General features: G+C 50.9%; 2 protein-coding genes across 2 annotated transcripts; both read left to right on the forward strand.

Moving 5' to 3' along the window:
- Positions 1–1,343: 1,343 nt before the first annotated feature.
- On the forward strand, positions 1,344–5,231 carry NEIL2 (nei like DNA glycosylase 2). The gene is made up of 4 exons (XM_054383814.1): positions 1,344–1,481; positions 3,083–3,414; positions 3,782–3,978; positions 4,915–5,231. Exons 1-4 carry the CDS (start codon positions 1,344–1,346, stop codon positions 5,229–5,231), a joined length of 984 nt encoding a protein of 327 aa, XP_054239789.1.
- Positions 5,232–8,662: 3,431 nt separating this feature from the next.
- Positions 8,663–20,513, forward strand: FDFT1 (farnesyl-diphosphate farnesyltransferase 1). Its single transcript, XM_054383696.1, has 8 exons — positions 8,663–8,764; positions 10,082–10,179; positions 14,957–15,140; positions 16,308–16,436; positions 16,904–17,095; positions 18,782–18,958; positions 19,218–19,370; positions 20,292–20,513. Exons 1-8 carry the CDS (start codon positions 8,663–8,665, stop codon positions 20,511–20,513), a joined length of 1,257 nt encoding a protein of 418 aa, XP_054239671.1.
- The last annotated feature ends 316 nt before the right edge of the window (positions 20,514–20,829 follow it).

A 20,829-nucleotide genomic window follows, 5' to 3' on the forward strand; every position in this document is an offset into this window, starting at 1 on the left:
CACCTGGGAAAGGTCTCATGGAAACAGATGCTTACTGCTAAGGGGGAGAGGGAAACCAACCAACTGAACAAGCTGTAATTATTTAAAAATGTAAAAACCTATCTATTATGAAGTAGTATGGCTACCAATCTACCTAACTTCTACACTTTTGGAACTAATGAAAATAAAACAATGATAATAAAACTAGAAGGCTGCTGCTTGTCTCTGACTACCCCTGGGGGCTTCTTGGAGTGGGCTGGGGATGAAAGATCACATATGAAGCAATGGTGCAATAAGTCCATCTTCTAAGGGGCTCATAAGGATAGAATTGCAAGGTAATTAAAGCAGAAGGGACTAGAATAGGTTTCATGCAGTCAAGTGCTGAATATCCCCAAGGATGGAAATCCTAGAACTATCCTGGGTTCCTCTTTCCAGTGTTTGACCACCCTCATGTTGGGAATGGAGGTCCTCAGCACAGGGAAGATGTTGCAGCAGGTCCACAAGAAGCCACTAAAATGATGAGAGGGCTGGAACCCCTCTGCTGTGAGGACAGGCTGAGAGAGTTGGAGATGTTTAGCCTGGAGAAGGCTCCAGGGAGATCTCATTGTGGCCTTTCACCTTTTAAAAGGGGCCTGTAAGAAAGATGGGGACAGACTTTGTAGCAAGGCCTGTTGTGACAGGACAAAGGGTGATGGTTTGAAATTAAGGGGGGAAACAGACTAGATAGAAGGAAGACTTTGCTCATACTGAGGTACTCAGCATGTTCTCCATGCAGCAGGTAATTCCCCTAGCACAGTGGAGAGGGGAAAGCTCCTCAGGGCACTTTAACAGCAGCCTGATTTCTCTTTTTGGTCTGCTTACCAACATGGTTTTGTGCAGTAGGCTGTTTTCAGTCTAACTGCTCTCAGCTGAAGATTGAGACACCACCCTCAAGCCAAAACCAGGCACCAGCAAGCCCTGTGCTTCTGCAAAGGGTGGAAATGACTGAGCACAGCACTCTCACAAGCATCCAACCCTCCTTGTTTGTGCCTAACTTCCTTCCCACTTCAAATTGTCCTTAGACACCATTGCAATTGGTGGGAGAGAGTGTTGATCATATTTGAAACCCCATCCCTTCCTCCCCACCAGCCAATTGGAGAACTCCTGAGCTCATTGTGGGGGAGGGTCTTCCCCCTCTATAAAAGAGAGGCTTGAGAGGGTGATTTTTTTAGGGTGGGTAGGTTACAGAGAGTGGAGGTGTTGTGAGTAGCTTGTGGCAAGCTCAGCCTCTGGGTGGTTTTGTGTCTTTCACAGTTGCAACTTTTCTTCAAGTCTAGGGCACTGAGTGTGAGAAGGAGCTGCTGTTCCCTTAACAGCTACTGGAGATGCCAGAGGGCCCCTCAGTGAGGAAGTTCCAGCTGCTGACCTCCCCTTTTGTGGGGCAAGTGGTGTCCAAGGTGGGGGGAAGCACAAGGAAGATCAATGTGAATGGCCTGAATGCCCTGAGGCTCCAGGACTCCCAGGTGAGCTGTACTAAAGATGAGCTTATTGGACCAGGGTAAGTTTGAGGCAAACCACTATTGTCCTGCATCTGGATCACAGAAGGTGCAGAACCTGAGAATGGCACCAAGTTTGTTTGGGGTGGACCACTGGCTTTGTTTGTAGCCACCAGTGTAGGAATGCCCTTTCTTGGAGTACTGCAGAGTTTGGGATCAGATCCTGCAAGGAGAGGATGTTGCAGTGATGTGACTGCACATGGAGGTGCGCAGAATCGTTTGCATTTTGAGTCAGTAGTGCTAATGCGCTGGTTCTCTGCCTCTCAAGGGATGAGGAGCTGATGGTGGTGAGAGATGAGAGTTGGTTTCTTCAGTATGGGGGTGCTGGAAGCAGCAGGCTTATTTCCCTCAGCTTCAAACTTTTACAGTTGCTCATCTTAAACCAGAAGGCTAGGTTGACAGCTGGACAAGTTAACCATGAGCCAGCACTATGTTCTTGTGGCCCGAAAGGTCAGTGGTGTCTTGGGGAGTGTTAAGAGCAAGGGCAGCAAGTTGAGGAAGGTTTTCCTTCCCCCCTACTCTGTTCTAGTGAGGTCACATCTGGAGTATTGTGTCCAGTTCTGGGCTCTCCCCTTCAAGAGAGACAGGGAACTACTGGAGATGGTCCAGCAGAGGCTATGAAGGTGAGGAGGGGACTGGAGCACCTCTCTGACAAGGAAAGGCTGAGAGACCTGAGGCTGTTTAGTCTGGAGAAGAAGGGATCTTCTAAATGCTTATCAATATCTAAAGGGCAAGTCCAGACTCTTTTCTGTGGTACCCAGTGACAGGACAAGGGGCAGTAGGCACAAACTGGAACACAGGAAGTTCCATCTGAACATGAGGAACAACTTTTCCTGTGAGGGTGACAGAGAACTGGGACAGGCTGCCCAGAGAAGATGTGGTCTCCTTCTTTGGAAAGATTCAGACCTGCCTGGATGGGATCCTGTGCAGCTTGCTCTGCATGGACCTGCTTTAGCAGGGGGTTTGGACTAGATCTTCAGAGGTTCTTTCCAACCTCTACTATTCCATGACTCTCTGCAATGTCTGTGCTGTGAGATAGTCACAGTGGGTCAGCTTCACCTGTCTCATTTCTGTCAGACAATGATTTGACCTTGCCTGGTCACATGCTAGGGCAGCCTCATCTCTGATAACATGATAGTCTCAGCTGGGGGCACAGACATAGACTGCTCAACACTCATTTGTGCCTAGCCTATGGCTTTGGTGCCACCTCTGAGTTAGGCTGCCCTGTCTTGAGACACTTGAGGCCAGCTCAAAGTGAAGGAGGCAAAGGAGAAGCAGTGATGGTACTTTGAAACCTTGAGTGTCTGTCCTGGTGTGTCCCTTTGGCTTCATAGGAGCTTCTAAGAGGACTTTGCACTGGAGTGGCATCTGAACACCTTGTTTCATGTAGGCAAAGAAAGGATGCTGAGAAGATGACTGCAGCTTTGATGGGCATTGCTCAGATGCCAATCTAATTTTTTGGGTGGGGTGATGTGCCTTCTATCTAAAAGAGGTAGACAATAGTCATGTTTGTATGGAAACAGTCAGAAGTTACATGGATCCTCCGTGCATCCCACCCTTTTTGTCAGGTTCATGGGAAGAACTTGTACCTGGCATTTGTGGCAGCTGAAAGTCCCTTAGCACCAACTGCAGAAGAGAGAGTGCTGCGAAGAGAGGCTGCTAATGGGGCAAGTTCTCCTGGCCAGGAAGGGCAAGAACAGGTTTGTGCTGCACAGACCCATCCCCAGGATGAGGAAGTGCAGGAGCTCCAGCACACCAGGTCTGAAATCCCAGCTGCAGCAGAGGGGCAGGGCCACTGGCTGCGGTTCCACTTCGGCTTGTTTGGCAGCGTTCGGGCAAATGAATTCTCCAGAGCAAACAAAGCCAATAAGAGGGGGGACTGGAAGGACCCTACACCCAGGTATTTAGTCAAGTCCTCACAAGCTCTGCTCTCTCCTTGCCTCTTGCTCTGGAGAGGCACTGAATGTGTGGGGATGCTCTCAGCCCTGTCTTTTCTCTGCTACCCCATGAGAGATGGAGTGGGTGTGGGGATGTTTTCAGCTGGGGAATCCACAGTGCACTTGTGGGATGCATGTTGCCTGCCAGCCTGAGGGTCATGGCACCACCTTAGATGAGATTTTTATTCCAAGAGAACTTCTAGAGAAAGCCAGGCTGAATCATACCCTGAAAATGCCAGTTTTAATTTTAGCAGGGAGGGTGGGCTAGACAGATGATTCCCAGAGGTCCTTTCCTATTCTCACCATTCTGCGGTTCTCTGCTTTTCCCAGACTGGTTCTGCACTTTGAGAATGGAGGGTTCCTTGCTTTCTACAACTGCCAGATGAACTGGTGCTCCTCTCCCAGGGCTGATCCTGCTTCTGACATCTTGTCTGTGGAGTTCCACCGTGGCCAGGCGTTGGATGCTCTCCACAAACCCAGTCCCATCTGCTACATCCTCTTAGACCAAAGATATTTTTCAGGGTTGGGTGAGTTCCAGGGCAGAGTAAGAAATGGAAGAAGGTGGGTGAGATGTCTACAGCTCCAGAGCTTGTGGATGGCTGAACCTTTTATTCCTTAGCCTTGTGGCTTCTGGTTGATCTTGATGAGGAAGAGGCTTGCAGTCTGTAGCCACAGGCTTCAGATGCTTGAGTGGACTGTGTAAGGCCAATGGTGCAGTGCTTAGTGAGCCATCTCCAGCCCCAGTGCACATCTGCAGTCCTCAATACAGGCAGGACGTGGACCTGATGGAGAGGGTCCAGGGGAGGGCCATGAAAATGACCAGGGGTTGGAGCACCTCTGCTACAAGGACAGGCTGAGGGAGCTGGGAGTGCTCACCCTGAAGAAGAGGAGGCTCCAGGGAGACCTAATAGCAGCCTGCCAGTACCTGAAGGGAGCCTACATGAAGCCTGGAGAGAGACTGTTTACAAAGGTCTGCATTGACAGGACAAGGAGCAATGGCTTCAAACTAGAGAAGGGCAGATTTAGTTTGGATATCGGGAAGAAGCTCTTTACTATGAGGGTGGTGGAACACTGGAACAGGTTGCCCAGGGAGGTGGTTGAGGTCCCTTCCCTGGAGTTATTGAAGGTAAAGCTCAACGAGGCCCTGGGCAACCTGATCTGGTTGGGGATGTCCCTGCTGACTGTGGGGATGTTGGACTGGATGACCTTTGGAGGTCCCTTCTGGCCTGGACCATTCTATGATTAGCGTGGGTAGCTGTGTTTTGGCTTGTGGCTTGGAAGAAAGGAAGGTCTGCTTCAGGTGTAGTGGGAAGAGAACATCTTCCAGTCCAGTCCCAGCTGTAAGTCTACTTGTTGCATGGCACATTTGATACAGGGAATGACATAGCTTGAGGCAAAAGTCAGACTGGAGCCATAGGTTTGCATCATCTTGTACAAGAAACACCTTTATTGTTTCTTTCCAGGAAATATCATCAAGAATGAGATCCTGTACCTGGCCAAGGTCCATCCATTAACACCAGGCTCTCTCTTGGCTCGCTCAGATCTGGAACATCTGCTGGACTGTGCCATTCAGTTCAGCTCTGACTGGCTGCACAGCAAGCTGCGTGGTGAAGGGCTGCACCTTCAGATCTACCAGAAGCAGCAGTGTCCCCTCGGGCATGCGGTGATGAAGGGAACCTTTGGACCCCCAGGTGGCTTTAAGAGACTTACATGGTGGTGTCCTCAGTGCCAGCCTGTGTTGCTGTCAGGGGATGGGGATCATTCCTCAGTCACTGAGTGACCTGGCTTTCTGTGCTCATCCTTTTCTGGAGAGTGTCTAGGTGGTCTCTGAATCATGGTCTTAGTTGTCCCAAGGAGATCTTTGTGGTTTCTTTGAGGCTGTTGTTTGCTTCTCTGGGACAGTGAGTTGGTAGAGTTTGGTGCTCAGTGGAGGTTACAGGAATCCTTGAAGTACTCTGTGCCTCTGGATGCAAAAAGCAAAGTGGTTGTGCATGTCTGTCACTTCTTGTCACAGTGTAAATAGTTTGACCATTTCTGAGGTGTCTTTGACCCCAATTCAGACTAGTGAATGGGAAGTGTAAGGTGTTGAGCAGGTGATTACTGTGGTCTGAAGTGACCCTGTCCCTTGACCCTGGTGTGGATGCAATAGCTTATGGTGGAGTTAGGAGAAAGGAACATATCCCTCTGCCTAACATTCAGATTAATTCAGTATTGGATAATCCTGCTCAACCTGTAGCCCAGTACCTGTGTGTTGGACTGTGATTAGATGTGGTTAAAAGTGAGGCTGTTCCCTCTGTCAGCTCTCAGAGGAGCCTCCTTCCAAGGGGAGAAAATAAACCTTAGCAGTGCATGGTGGAGTTCATCTCTGCACCCACAGGTTTACTGGGTTTGTGGCAAGCTGTCAGTTCCCAGATCTCACTGTAAAAATAAAAGCCAATCATTAAAAGTAGTGCTTGTGATTTGGATTGCATAAAATTATGATCTCCAAGGTAACATGAAAGCAGAATGGTCTGGAGATAGAAGCAATGTGGTCTCTTCTTCTCTGAGCTGTGTCCCTCTGCAGTAGGCTGGAGAAGACCTGTAAGGTGATCATCTAACCATTAACACAACACCACTGAATTGGCTGCTAAACCATGTCCCTCAGCACCACAGCTACACATCTTTTACATCTCTCCAGGGATGGTGACTCCTCCACTTCCCTGGGCAGCCTGTTCCAGTGCTTGACAACCCTTTCAGTGAAGAAATGTTTCTTAATGTCCAGCCTAGACCTCCCCTAGTGAACTTGAGACTATTTCCTCCTATGCTTTCACCTGCCACTTGGAAGAACAGACCAACACCAACCTTGTCACAACATGTAGTGAGGTGTTGCTGTCCTCTCTCCCTGGATCTGGCTTTGATTTAAAAATAGATTTTTGACTTGATTGAAAAATAAAAGCTGGAGTTAAGAGTTGATGTTCAGTGTATCTAGTCTGATAGTTACGTGGTTGAACTGAAGTGTACAGGGAAACTTCCAGCCTTTGGAGCTGTCCTGTAGAGATTGGTTCCAGCAGCTTTCCTCAGTTCGGTAAGGATGGCTCATCAGGAAAACTCTCTTCATAGGAAGTGGATTTAAAGCTGGATTGTAAACCCCAACATCTCTGTGGTAGGCTGCTTCCCAAACAGGACTTGCACAGCCACTCCCCTGTGAAGTGTGACACCCTTGAGTGGGTGCTGGTTATAGGATTGCTGGATAATCCAGTTATTGGGGTTATGATGCCAAAGAAGATGCTTACAGCCACTTCTGAGTGTATCCTGCAGAATGTAAAGGCCTGAAAATTAGGAATGGTATTTTTAATCCACTACTGAACCAGAGAAAACAACCTGCAAGAAAAGAACCCACATAACCCCTCACACATTGAAGGATGAGTAGGGGACAGAAGGTGTCTGAGACAAATGCAGAAGGCTAGATGAGGTGAGGTCTTATGTCCTAAATGTGGCTGGGAGACCTAAATCTATTTAGCCTGGAGAAGAGAGTGGATCTTATCAATGCTCATCAGTATCTAAAGAGCAGGGATCAAGAAGATGGAGTCAGACTGATTTCCGTTGTGCCCAGTAACAGGACAAGGAGCAAGAGGCACAAACTGGAACACAAAGTTCCACATAAATATGAGGAAGAACTTCTTTCCTTTGAGGGTGATGGACCACTTGGAACAGACTGCCCAGGGAGTTTGTGGACTCTCCTCTGGAGAGATTCCAAACCAGCCTGGATGTGATCTTGTGCAACCTGCTCTGGGTGACCCTGCTTTAGCAGGAGAGGGTGGACTAGATTGTCTCCAGAGGTCCCTTCCAACCTCTACTGTGCTGGGATTCTGTGATAGTAAAGGCCTGGGAATGAGGAATTCTATTTCCAGTGCCCTTCTAAAAGAAGCAAACTTTGCAGAACAAACAAAAAGCCAAAACCAATTCCAAAAAGGTGAAACTTGCACCTCAAAGGATGGGTGGGTGGGTATCTTTAGGGAATAGAATCATTTTAGTTGGAAGAGACCTTTAAAATCGTCAAGTCATTAGCACAGCCAAGTCCACCTCTAAACCATTCCCCTCAACACCACATCTGCATGTCTTTCAAATAACTCCAGGGATGGGGGCTCCATTTCTCTGGGAATCCTATTCCAGGGATTGACAACCTTTTTGTTGATAAAAAGCCTTCCTAAAAACCTCCTGGCACAACTAGGGGCAGTTTCCTCTTGTCCTATTGCTTATTACTTGAGAGAAGGGACTGACCCTCCCCTTGCTTCAACCTGCTTTCAAGTAGTTGCAGAGAGTGATAAGGTCTCCCCAAACCTCTTTTTCTCCAGGCTGAACAATCCCACTTGGTTTCTTCAGGGGTTCCTCATCAGTCTTGTGCTCTCTACCCTTCACCACCATCATTGCCTTTCTCTGGGTATGTTCCAGCACCTCAGTGTCCTTTGTTGATTTGAGAGGCTCCAAACTGACCCCAGTGTTTGAGGTGTGGCCTTATCAGTGCTGAGTACAGGGGGATGGTCACTTCTCTACTCCTGCTGGCCTTGCTATTTCCCATCCAAGCCAGGCTGCTCTTGGCTTTCTTGGCCACCTGAGCACACTGCTGGCTTAGTGGAGATGGCTGAGTGGAACACAGAGGTTGCTGGGTGAGATTTCATCCTGACTCACTGGGATGACCCTGCTGACAAGGGTGACTCCAGAGAAGCCTCAGTGGGGAAAAGGGCAGGTGACACAAACAAATGCAGACTCCTCTGGCTGGGGCAGGGAGGGGTTGCTTTTACCCCAGGGGCTGCAACCGAGGCAGGTAGGGTTAGAAAAGCAGCTGTAGAGCAGGGCTGGAGGTCTCGCGAGCTGGGCAAGTGACCTCCCCGGCACCCCACGGGCCCGAGGGGGTGTCTCCACCAGCCTCCGCTATGCGTGGGACCTCCCGCTCCTCCAGCCACCGCCTTCCCGCTCCGCGTGTGCCCACGGGCGCCGCCACCCAATCAGCGCCCGCCAGCTGCCGTCACACCAGCCCTGCCGTCTCTCCATTGGCTGACGCTCCCCTGGTGCGAGCGCGCTAAGACCAATAAGCGGCCCAACCGACCCGCCGAGCGATGGGACGAGCAAGCTGATTGGCTGAGGGGCGGAGAAGAGGCGGCCCCACCCGAGTACGGTTAAGCACCGGGTGACAGCGGACAGGTCGGATGCGGGGTGATGAGCGTGGCCCCCATGGAGCTGTTAAAGAAATGGCTGGGCCACCCTGAGGAGATCTACAACCTACTGCGGTTCAAAATGGGAGGCTACCGGGTCGTCATGCCGCGGATCGACCCGGTGAGGGGGCCGGGCGGTGACGGGGGATGCGATCCGGGTCACTGGCGATCGGGCGGTGCACTGTGCCTTGGGGGGGCTGCAGCGTTGCGGGGGAGTGGGGGGGAGGGGGACGTTGCACGGCCGTGCGTAGCACCAGCTCCGTGTTAAGCCGAGGGCAACACCGGCTCGGGCGTCTCATTCATAGAATCATGGAATTGTTAGGGCTGGAAGGGACCTCAAGGATCATCTAGTTCCAACCCCCCTGCCATGGGCAGGGACACCTCACGCTACATCAGGTTGCTCAGAGACACATCCAGCCTGGCCTTAAAAACCTCCACTCCCTCCCTGGGCAACCTGTTCCAGTGTCTCACCACCCTCATGGGAAAGAATTTCTTCCTAACATCCATTCTGAATCTACCCATTTCTATGTTTGTTCCATTCCCCCTAGTCCTATTATTACCTGACACCCTAAAACGTCCCTCTCCAGCTTTCTTGTAGGCTCCCTTAAGATACTGGTGGGCCCCCTTAACATAACATCGCACCAGGTGATGGCTTCCCGTGTAATCGCTGCGGGTCTGTCCTTACCGTGCCTCGCTCGGAGCTGCTACCCTGCGTGCATTGCGCTGACTCCGAGTGATGCCCCAACCCGGGTACTTTGCGTGCGTTGCACCATCTCCGAGCATTGCACAGCTCCAGTGTTTTGTATAAAGCCGACTTCAGGCTTCCCGTTCATTGCACGGCTCCGGGTATTGCACGGGCTCGGTGCTTTGACCCAGCTTCTCGTTTCCCGTGCATTGCGTAGGGCCGGTACCCGTTGTGCACCGCAGCGTCTCTAGGCGCTGGACTGTCCTGATGCTCTGCACCGGCTTCAGGCTTCCCGGTCGTTGCACAGCTGTTCGTTGCACAGCTCCGGCTGTCGCACTGGCCCGGTGCCTTGCATCGGTTCCGAGTGATGCACGGTCCCAATGCCTCCCACCGGCTTCGTGCTTCCCGTGCATGCTTCCGGTGCTTCCCGTGCCCAGCCCCTCTGCGGGCACTGTCCGGCCCCCGGGCGGTCCCCTCTCGGGTTAAGGGGGCGGGCGGCGGGCTGGGATGGGCCGGGACGAGGAGGGAGAGGCGGAGCGGGCCGGGCCGTAGCCCCCCATGGCGGCCAGCACCAAAGCCGTGTCCCTCTTCAAGCGGACGCTGGCCTTTTCGCCACCTCGGGGCTCCCCTAGGGCTTTGGGGGGGCTGCGAAGCGGCGGGCAGGGGGCTCGGCAGCCGGGTGTCCCCACGCCCTCCCCGCCGGCCACAGCCCCTCGCCTTCAGCCGCCCCCCTGCACCCCAATGTGCCTGCAGGACTCGCTGGGAGGAGGCCTCCGAACCTGCTACCGATACCTCAATCAGACCAGCCGAAGCTTCGCCTCTGTCATTCAGGCCCTGGACGGAGAGCTGCGGTGAGTTGTGGGGGACTAAGGAGTGTGGTGGTCCCGTAGCACCGGGGCTCCTTGGGAGGTGGCAGGTGCAATGGGCCCCTGACAGTGGGGTGTCCTGGCAGAGCTGGCCAGATGGCCCATTCAGTGCCCCCCTGTGCTGCGTTCCTTCAGCTGAGCAGCTGGGAAGTGCTTTGTCTTCCACCCCCGTGCAGTGCAGCAGACTGCCAGGGTGCTGGGTGAGGTGGCTGGGAGACACTCCGTGTGACTAGTCCCACCCCATGCAGCTGGACGTGAGGTCTTTCATGTCCCAGCTGAGTAGATGTAATTTGTGCCCCCTCCCTGAGCTGGGTTCCTTGGCTGAGCAGGCCTGGGAATGGGCACTACAGCTTCTTGGCCAGTCCAGCACAGTTCCTGGCCATGTGCTATTTGTGACACCTTGAGAATGTGTCCCAGCAGTGCCAAGGCTGTCGCTGGATTTCTGGCTGGAGGGACGAGGTGAGCAAATACCCAGGGCTGACTGAGAGTCTGGCCCCTGCCTGGAAAGTGCTTTTGGAAGCAGCTGCCTCCAGACCTATGGGGATCATCAGAGGGAGTTTGCTGCACCCTTGGTTTTTTTTTTTTTTTTCCTGTTCAAATTTTGCTGACCTGTGCAGGAAAGCTTCAGATGGCACAAAGCTGAGCTGGCCTGGGGCCTCATGCAGATAGTATATGCTCTATCCACAAGGTAATTACTGATTGCAGCACGTAGATGTCTCCAGTCAATCTTAAAATGGGCTAATTGTCAATGTTAGGGCTTCCCAGAAGTTGCACCAGATGCATCCAGTGCTGTGGTTGAGTCCAGTTGCAGGCACCAGCCTGAACACTGGGTTATCTGTTGAGCCCTGAGTTGGCAGTTGGGATGTTGTCTTGTAGCTGGCATCCAGCATTTATGAAATGTTCTGCAGCCTGTTTTACAGGAAAGGCAAAGAAATTCAGCGGCTTGGCTGGGGTTGTGTGGAAAGGTACAAGTAGAGCCAAGAATGAAACTTCTTTTTTTGTGTGTTTCCATATTAGCTAATGTAGAAATTAAGGGGGGGGAAAAAAAAAGGTCAGTCAATAAAACACATTGAAACCTGTTAGCAGTGTCTGCATGTGATGTGCTTGCTTTGATCTGTGTGCAGTTAACTTTTTTTGTTGCTCTTTAATCCTTGCATTGCAGCTTGCTCCAATCAGGAAGGCTCCCATCCCTCAGGGCACAGAAATTCTGTCTGGCATCCTAAAAGTGCTGGATTATTGCAACCTATAACTGTGTAGGGATCCCTGCTGAGCTACAGTGGAGCTCAGCAGAGTGGAACAGGACAAAGCCATTTTTCAAACCACAGTGGCTCTGCTGGAGAGTTCAGGGACAAAAGAGGGAAAGAAAAATCATAGAATCCCAGAATGATTTGGGTTGGAAGGGACCTTTAAAGGTCATATAATTCAACCCCCTCTGCACTGAGCAGGGACATCTTCAACTAGATCAGGTTGCTCAGAGCTCCATCCAACCTGATCTGAAATGTTTCCAGGGATGGAGCATCTAACACCTCTCTGGGCAACCTGGGTCAATGTTTCACCACCTTAAGCATAAACAGTTCCTTCTAGCTAATCTAGATCTCCACACTTTCAGTTTAAAACCATCACTCCTTGTCCTGTCACAACAGACCTTGCTAAAAAGTCCATCTCCATCCTTCTTATAGGTCCCTTTAAGTACTGAAAGGCTGCAATAAGGTGTCCCTGGAGCCTTCTCTTCTCCAGGTTGAACAACCCCAACTCTCTCATGGGCTTTCTTCATAGGGTAAATAAAAAGAGAATACAGAAACAAGTAGAACAGCGAGCTCATGAAAGGATTGATGGCCTCAAAGGAGTGCTCCCACTGGTGTTAACCTCATTAGGGGAGTTAAACTGAACCCCTCTGGTTACAGACTGCTTCTTGTTTGTTTGTTGGTTGGAGGAACTGCTGGTTCCGAGGATTCAAGCATTAAAACAACCACAGCATGCTGAGATATAAGCACTGCTCCCAAGTGTGGTGTCCTATGCCACAGCCTGGTCCCCTCTCCTGCTGCAGATTCTTTGGGGTGAAATCTCCTGCTAGCAGGCTGGGGAAGCTCTCACTGTTTCACATCGCTTTTCCTGGGAGAGTTCCCAAAGACTGCTAGAAAATGGAGAGCTGGGTAAGTGCTTGGAGCAATGCTTCCCAGGCCAGAGTATTGGTAGTTGAGCTAAAGTGTTTGGTTCCTTCTTGCTTATTTTTTTTGGCCCCATAAACTTTGTTTTGCTGGCTAGGACCATGTCCAGTCCATTGCTACATGGTTAGGGCATATTTGTGGAAGGTTGGAGGAAAACTGCAGCTAAGCCAACATCTTGAGTCCTGGTAATGGACAGGAGTTACAAGCCAACTTGCTAACTCCTGTCCTGCTGGTGAAGAGAAGCCTTCTGCTGCCAGCCCCATGATCCTGCCTGCCTCTTCGACCCTTCAGGATCAATTCCTGCAGGTCCTGCTGCTTTGTGGAAAGAACCAGCCTTATGCTAGGAATGTGGTGGCAAAGAGAAAGGAGAAAAGAGACCACTTTGGTTGGGAAGGAGGGAACTACAGCCAGGACAGGACTGGAGATTGAGCCCTGAGATGAAACCAGGCTTGCTCTTTGGAAGTGGGTGCTTGCAGTTGTGTGAAGGGGAGGTCATGTTGGAGTGGCCTCTTCCTGGCATCATCACACACATTTTCTGGTGAAGAGTGTGTGGATTTGGTTGGCCCCTGTCATCCCCATGGATCTCAGCTTGGAGAACAGCTGGGTTTATGGTGCCTAGGCATCATGCAGAGAAATGGGGAGCTGCAGGCAGGCCATGCTCACTGCATAGTTGTTTTTATGATTGTATTTCATAGAATCACAGAATGATTTGGGTTGGAAGGGACCTTTAAAGGTCATCTAGTCCAAACCCCCTGCAGTGAGCAGGGGCATCTTCAACTAGATCAGGTGGCTTATAGCCCCATCCAACCTGACTGGGAATGTTGCCAGGAATAGGTCATCTATCATCTTTCTGGGTACTCTGTGGCAGTGTTTCACCACTCTCATCATCAAAATTCCTTTGATTTGCCCAAATTACCACAGAGCTGAATGCAGTGTGTGATGGAAGTTGGGGATGCAGTTAAGGTTTGGATGCATAAGTGAGAATAGATCTAAAATGTTTTAACTATGCTGGGCTCTGGAGTTAGTGACAGCCCTTCCTTGGGCATGGTATCAGTGTTGGAGGTGCTTCTGGGATGGCATTGTAGGTTCTTCTGACAGGTAATTAATGATAGAACAAGAGGGAATGGCCTCAAGCTACAACTGGGTAGGTTTAGACTGGACATTAGGAAAAGCTTTTTCCCAGCAAGAGTGGTCAGGCCTTGGAATGTGCTGCCCAGGGAGCTGGAGGAGTCACCAACCCTGGATGTGTTTCAAGGTGGTTTGGATGTGGTGCTTGGGGATATGGTTTAGAGGTGAACCTTGTAGGGTAGGGTTCTGGGTTGGACTTGGTGATGCTGAGAGTCTTTTCCAACCTGAATGTTTCTGTGTGAGTCTGTTCTGCTCTTCTTCTCTTGGCTGCTGCTGCTGAAAGGGAAGTCGTGGGCACTGGCAGTGTGTTGGCTGAACAGATGCCCGGAATGGAAAAACTCAGTGGTGCGAAGGAGCAGGAGGGCACAAGATAGCTGCTTGTGAGCACTCGGATGTGTGGTTTGACAGAGGCATTAAATACTCTGCAATTAAGGGAAAAAAAAAATGCCCAATGTAACAGTGCTGTCTCCAAGAGCCAGTCAATTTTCCCTGGCTGCTTAATCACTGCTTGCACGTTGTCATCCCAGAAGAGCCACGCTTTTGCCTGCTAATTAGCGTGTCAGCAGCCCGAGCTCATTGCCATTTGTCAAGCAGCTAATGAACTCTTCATCTCCTCAAAGTATCACTCTGCTCATTTTAGAGATAGAAGATTTATTTTAGATAAATCCTGGAGTCTGAGCTGGTATTTCTTGACATCAGGACTTACTTTTCGCTTCAGCTGCAGAAATGGTGGAGCCCAGGTGGGGAAGGCAGGAGTGGTGGGAGAAGCAGCTCTTCTCCAGCAGCTTTCCACATGTGGGCTGGCTCCAGTGATTTGTGCCTGGAGATAAAAAATATGGGGTAGTTTTGGCTTTGTCTGCCAGTCTGAATATTCCTGTTGCCCAGTAAGGCAGCCTCTTACTCCCCCACAAATGGGATAAAAGGGTGCTGGGTGTGGAGAAGGGGAAGTGGTAGGAAAAGTACCTTTTCCCCTTCCTTATTTTGCATTTGCTTTTTCCAGTAAGCTGAACCCTGGATCTAGTTGAAGATGTCCCTGCTCACAGCAGGGGGGGTTGAACTAGGTGACCTTTAAAGGCCCCTTCTGGTTCAAACTATTATAGAATGGTTTATATAAATCCTGGAATTGGAGGTGGTTTGATTTGATGGAGGAGGGATTGGATGTGAGCATCCCTTGACCAGTGCTTGTTTCCAAACTCCAGGAGACACAGAGATACAGTGGTGGGAAGGGAGAAGGCTTCTGCATCACCACTTGTGGTGGCTGAAGTACTGTATCACTTGAAACATCAAAGCAAATTGTGCTGGAAGTTGTATCTTCCAAGGTATCAACAACCTTGTGGTGTCAGTGTGTGCCATGTTGAGCTGGAAGCACATCTGCTGAGGGCTGTGTGGTTAATCTAAACTGTCCTGCCTCATAGGTGATCCCAAGTAAGGGATGATTGGTTTTTTTTTATTCTCTCCTTTTCCAGCCATGCTGTCTGCATCTTCTATCTAGTTCTCCGTGCCCTGGACACTATAGAGGACGACATGACCATCAGCTTAGATGTGAAGGTCCCAATGCTGCATGAGTTCCACTCCTATCTCTATCAGCCAGAGTGGAAATACACAGAGAGCAAGGAGAAGGACCGGCAGGTGCTCGAGGACTTCCCAACGGTAGGACATCTACCTCCTTGCTCCAGCTGCCTTCTGTCACCTTTGTGTCTCTCTGTGTTGCACCTGAGCTCATTCAGTCTCTGGTGAGCCTGTAGCATGTGAGGCTGGCTGCAGAGGTAGGGTGAGAAAGGCAAATACTGTGCAATGCTCTATCCAGAGATAACCTGGCTGTGGAAGAGTGCCATGGCTTTTTATCAGCCTTGTTGGAAGAGCAGATCACTGTTGTCTTGTGAAGGGAAGTTTGGATTTGTTGCCCATTTGTTGCCCAACAATGTATATTCCCTGGGTTGGGTGCCCTCTGACCCCTCCAGATAGGGAGAGGAGGAAAGCTTGTCTGGGATCTGGCTTATGGATGGACCAGCATTTGCAGTGGCCCTGCAGGGTCTGCTCTAGTGCTGCAGGAGTCTGTTTGCAGATCTGTGACATGCATATAACACAAAAAGCAGCCTTGCTGCTAGTAGCAATACTGCCCAAAGTCTTACTGCTCTTAGCATCCTTCTCAAGTAGCTTATTGCTTCTAAGGATCCTTTTGCAAAGATGCTGAGGGGTCTGGAACATCTTTTTTACAAGGGAAGGCTGAAAGACTTGTGGCTGTTTAGCCTGGAGAAGGCTGAGAGGGGATCTTCTCAATGCTTGTCTATATCTAAAGGACAGGTGGCAGGAGGATGGGGACAGACTCTTCTCAGTGGTGCCCAGTGACAGGACAAGCAGCAACAGGCACAAACACAGGACATTCCATCTGAACATGTGGAGCCAGAGCTGGAGAGGGCTCAGGAGAACAGAACACCCCCCCTGCCTTTCCCCATGGTTGTCATGATGGAGAGGGTACTCACAGATTACAACAAAACCAAGTCTGTGCACCAGGCATAGCTAGTTTTGTCCTGCAGCTCCCAGATGATACCAGTCCAAGGTCGCAGAGCCTTCCCAAAGCTACTGCTGTGTATGATCTCATGCCAGACACCAGACCATTTAGACTGGGAAGAGACTGAGCCTGTGCTTTAAGGGCCTTGAAACAGCTCTGGCTGTGGGAGTTGTCCTGGATCTCCAGCCAGGGTGGGGATAGAAGCCAGGTGAACAGTCATTTTCTGAGCTCTTAATAAATACTGAGCTCTGCTCTTCTCTCCTGATGATGTCTGTATTTTTCCTGGTGGTGGTGTTGTGCTGCAGATCTCCATGGAGTTCAGGAATCTGTCAAAGGTCTATCAGGATGTGATCTCAGATGTTTGCCACAAGATGGGCATTGGGATGGCAGAGTTCTTGGAGAAGAAGGTAGACTCTGAGCTTGAGTGGGATACGGTAAGTCAGCCTGGACAGAGGAGTGGACTGAACATGAGCAGGGTCTGCCTTGTCTCTGTGCAAGAGGGGAGAGCATCCATGTGGGAAGAAGGTTCAGCTGGACGAGGAAGGCTGTGTGGGCCTGGGAAGGCCTTGAGAGGCTGCAGGTCCTGTGGGTAACAGGAGGGTGGCACAGGTCGTGGGTGTTGCCCCCTGGCACGTTGTGGGTGACTCGTCACATAAGCTGTCCCCATGTGGGTGGTTCGTTTGGCTGCCAGAGGCCGAGTGGCACCTTGGGGGGACATCCTTGGTGTGAGATGTTTGCTGGGCATGGGAAAGCTGAGACTCCTGGGGAGGGGCTTGCAGAAAACACACTGCCAGTAACTTCTGAGCATCATTTCTGTAGAGGCCCCTGCAGCAAACAGGCAGCTCTGTGTAACTGCTCCTCTTGTCTGTCTCCTGTCCTCTCCCCTCTGGGTGCCCTGCAGTATTGTCACTACGTTGCTGGGCTGGTGGGCATCGGCCTTTCCCGTCTCTTCTCTGCATCAGAGCTGGAAGATCCAATCGTGGGGCAGGACACAGAGCTGGCCAACTCCATGGGCCTCTTCCTGCAGAAAACCAACATCATCCGTGACTACCTGGAGGACCAGCTGGAGGGAAGGGAGTTCTGGCCCAGAGAGGTGAGGGACAGTGCTGCCTTGGGGTGAGCTTTTCTGCTGTGCCTCTCTGAGAAGTGCACCAAGGCTGAAGGTGCTGTTGTTGCTGCTCTGATACAGTGAGTTCCATCTTCTCATTAGAAGGGTTCCTGCTGGGATTCCCTTTGAAATCCCCAAAGCCAGGGGTTGGTGTCTCTTGACAGTCTTTGATGGTTCTGTCCCAAGACCTGTAATGGATGGAGCCAACTGTCAGTGCTTCCCAGGACATCTGTCTCAGGAATGCCTTACAGGGAGCATAGTGGAAGGTGCACAGCTAAGATTGTGTTGCCTCTCAGGCCCCTTTAAATCCAAGTTAACAGGAGAGACTTGACAATCAGCTTTTCATTTTATTAAAACCCTGCAGTAAAGCTATGCTGTGTAAGGTGATAGAACCATAGAAGGGTTTGGGTTGGAAGGAACCTTAAAGGTCATCTAGTCCAGCCTCCCTGCAGTAAGTAGGGACATCATTCATTAAGTCAGGTTGCTCAGAGCCCCATCCAGCCTGGTCTTGAGCACTTCCGGGTATCCATAACTTCTCTGAGCAACATTTTTCACCACCCTTGCAGTAAAAAGTTTTTTTTTTTTCTAATATCTAACCTAAATCTGCCTTCTTTCAGTTTAAATCCATTACCTCTTGTTCTGTCACTACAGGCCTTGGTAAAAAGTCCCTCTCCACCTTTCCTGTAGGCCTCTTTTAAGTACTAGAAGGCTGCAATAAGATCTCCCTGGAGCCTTCTCTTCTCCAGCTGAACACCCCCAACTCTCAGCCTGCTTTCATAGCAGAGGTCTTCCAGCCCTCAGATCATTTTTGTGGCCTCCTCTGGACCCTGCTTCAGCAGGTCCATGTCTCACTTGTGCTGAGGACCTGAGAACTGGCCACAGCACCACAACTGGGGCCTTACCAGAGTGAAGCAGAGGGGCAGAATCCCCTCCCACAACCTGCTGGCTGCACTGCTTTGGATGCAGCCTGAGTTGTAGATGTTCCTGATAATAAGAATTCTTTTAATGGCAACTGGCTGAACAGTTCTACATCTATCTTCAGCTGTCTGGGTGCAGATGTGGAGATAAGGTGGTATCTCCCCATACTGCCAAGAACTGCCTGAGCAGCTTTTCCCTCTCTCTGTTAGGTTGGTTTGGGGAATGAGGGAAAATAAGTCTGAGTGAGATCCAGTCTGTTACTAAAGGCAGGATCAGCTCTGCCTGTGCCTGGTGAATGCTTATCCACTCTTAGAATCATAGAATGGTCCAGGCTGGAACCTCCAAAGGTCATCTAGTCTGACCTCCCTGCAGTCAGCAGGGACAGCCCCAATTAGACCAGGTTCTTGATGCCTCCCAAGTATTTTTCTCTCCCTTTTCCATGTGGCTTATCTGTCTCAATACACACAGAGCATTTCTTGATGTTAGCCTGATGTGTGTCATCTTTTACTTGTCCTGTCTAGAGAACATGTGGAGATGAGTTCCATCCTTGTTCTTTACAGTCCTTGGTAGGCCACTGTCCTGTCTCTGCAGCCTGCAGCCTTCTTTCCTTTGGTCTAATAAACCCCAAGCCATCAAGGCTGTTGTGGGTCTCTGGTGGTTTTTGTTACTCTCCTAGACCTCCGAGTGTTGCTGATGCCTCTTCTCTGGCATGAATGTACCCTCCAACCTGTGAGTCCTTATCTTGATGTTCAGGTCTGGAGCAGATATGCCAAGAAGCTGTCAGATTTTGCCCAAGCAGAGAACATTGATGTGGCTGTGCAGTGTCTGAACGAGCTCATCACCAACGCCCTCCGCCACGTCCCCGATGTCCTCACCTACTTATCCCGCCTGAAAAACCAAAGTGTCTTCAACTTCTGTGCCATCCCCCAGGTGAGTTGTGCTTTCCAGTGGTTCTTCATTGTCTGCATGAGAAGCTGGAGGTGAAGGAGGTTATCTATCATGTTGGTATTCGCCTGTTTTATTCTCCATGTCTTCTGTCTCTTCCTTCTTTCCTGTTCCTGCCTTTTCTGCTGTCAGTGAGACCGTGGCTTCACTCTGGAGTGTTTTGCCACGGCTCTCACTAGGGGCAAGGTTCCTCCTCTGGCAAGCTCCTCACAGTGCAGTAAGAGCTGTTGGTGTTCCTCCTTAGGTGATGGCTATTGCCACGCTGGCTGCCTGCTATAACAACAAGCAGGTGTTCAGGGGTGTTGTGAAGATCCGGAAGGGACAAGCTGTCACTCTGATGATGGATGCCACAAGCATACAAGCTGTCAAAGCCATCATGTACCAGTATGTGGAAGAGGTATGTGGAATAACTTGCTTTGAGTCGTTTCTGGCTGGTCCCATGCTCGTTCAAGGTGTGGAATTGGGAAGACATTTGAGTGTGTTAATCCTTTCCTTGTATCTCTCAGTTGAGTGGTGGCAGGGCATAGTGACCCTGATATGCTTTTGGCTTGGACCAAACTGAGTGCTTGAAGATGCCACGGGTCTGTGCCTCTCTTAAGAAGCAGAGACCATGATCCTACTGTCCTTCTGTTAGAGACCCAGAGGAGTCAGTTGTCATAGTGCAGGATTTCCCTCGCACTGATCACACTGGGGTGTCCTCACTAGCTTGGGGTGGGCTGCAGAACACTGGTAATGAGTGAGGATTGATGGACAAGAACCCTGGGTCCTAGTAACACCAGCTGTGGCTGAGGGCTTGTCTGAGGCTGTGTGGCCCATCTCCCATCATGGGGTGCCCTCAAGAGGCTGCTTGGCTTAATGCACTTCTCAAGGGAAATGGGTCCTGGCCCCATCCAGGCATCCCTTGCAGGTAATCCTTGCTCCATGGCAGTCTACCACTGAGGTTACTCTTGAGGCCAGTAGCTGTTAAGGCTTCCTTTTCCATGTAGCCATGCCAAGAGGCTGGAGCCAGGCTCTTCTTGGCAATGCCCAAGGACAGGACAAGGGGCAATGGGTGGAAACAGGAGGAAGAATTATTTCAGTGTGAGAGTGACAGAACATTGGAACAGGCTGCCCAGAGGGGTTGTGGAGTCTCCTTCTCTGGAGATATTCAAGACCCACCTGGATGAGTTCCTGTGTGATCTGGTACAGGTGATCCTGCTCTGGCAGGGGGGTTGGACTGGATGATCTCTCAAGGTCCCTTCCAGCCCCTAACACTCTGTGGTCCTGTGATTTGTCTCCACAACCTTGGGTAGGAACCATAACCCTTCTCTCTCTCCAGATCTACCAGAAGATCCCAAGCACAGATCCATCATCCAACAAGACTCAGCAGATCATCTCCTCCATCCGGGCCATGAGCTTGCCGGGCAGCCCCATGGCCTCCCGCCACCACTACTCCCCCATCTATCTGTCCTGTGCCATGCTCTTGGCTGCCCTAAGCTGGCAGTACCTCAGCACCATCTCCAAGGCCACCGAGGAGTACGTGCAGGCGGGCGAGAACTGAGGGGCAGCAGGTGGGCAGGGGGAGAGGTGGGCAATGGATGGAGGCAGGAGGCTCCTCGTCCCCTGCCGGTGGGGATGGATGGATGGATGGACACCAGGGCACCACAGGGCCTGGGACAGCGACGAGGATGGGTCAGTGGTGAGCTGCAGCCCGGGGTGATGGTGCAGTGTTGCTGGACCCTGCTCCTCACCGCCCTTGCCATCCTCTTGGATGGCTCCAAACGCCAATCAGAGTCCTGCTGCTTGAGGTTGAATAGGTGTTCATCACTTCTTTCCCTTTGGACCATGGATCCAACTTCATCTTCTTTTGGTTTATA

Source organism: Indicator indicator, chromosome 9, assembly GCF_027791375.1.
Source record: "Indicator indicator isolate 239-I01 chromosome 9, UM_Iind_1.1, whole genome shotgun sequence".
NCBI classification, from domain to species: domain Eukaryota; kingdom Metazoa; phylum Chordata; class Aves; order Piciformes; family Indicatoridae; genus Indicator; species Indicator indicator.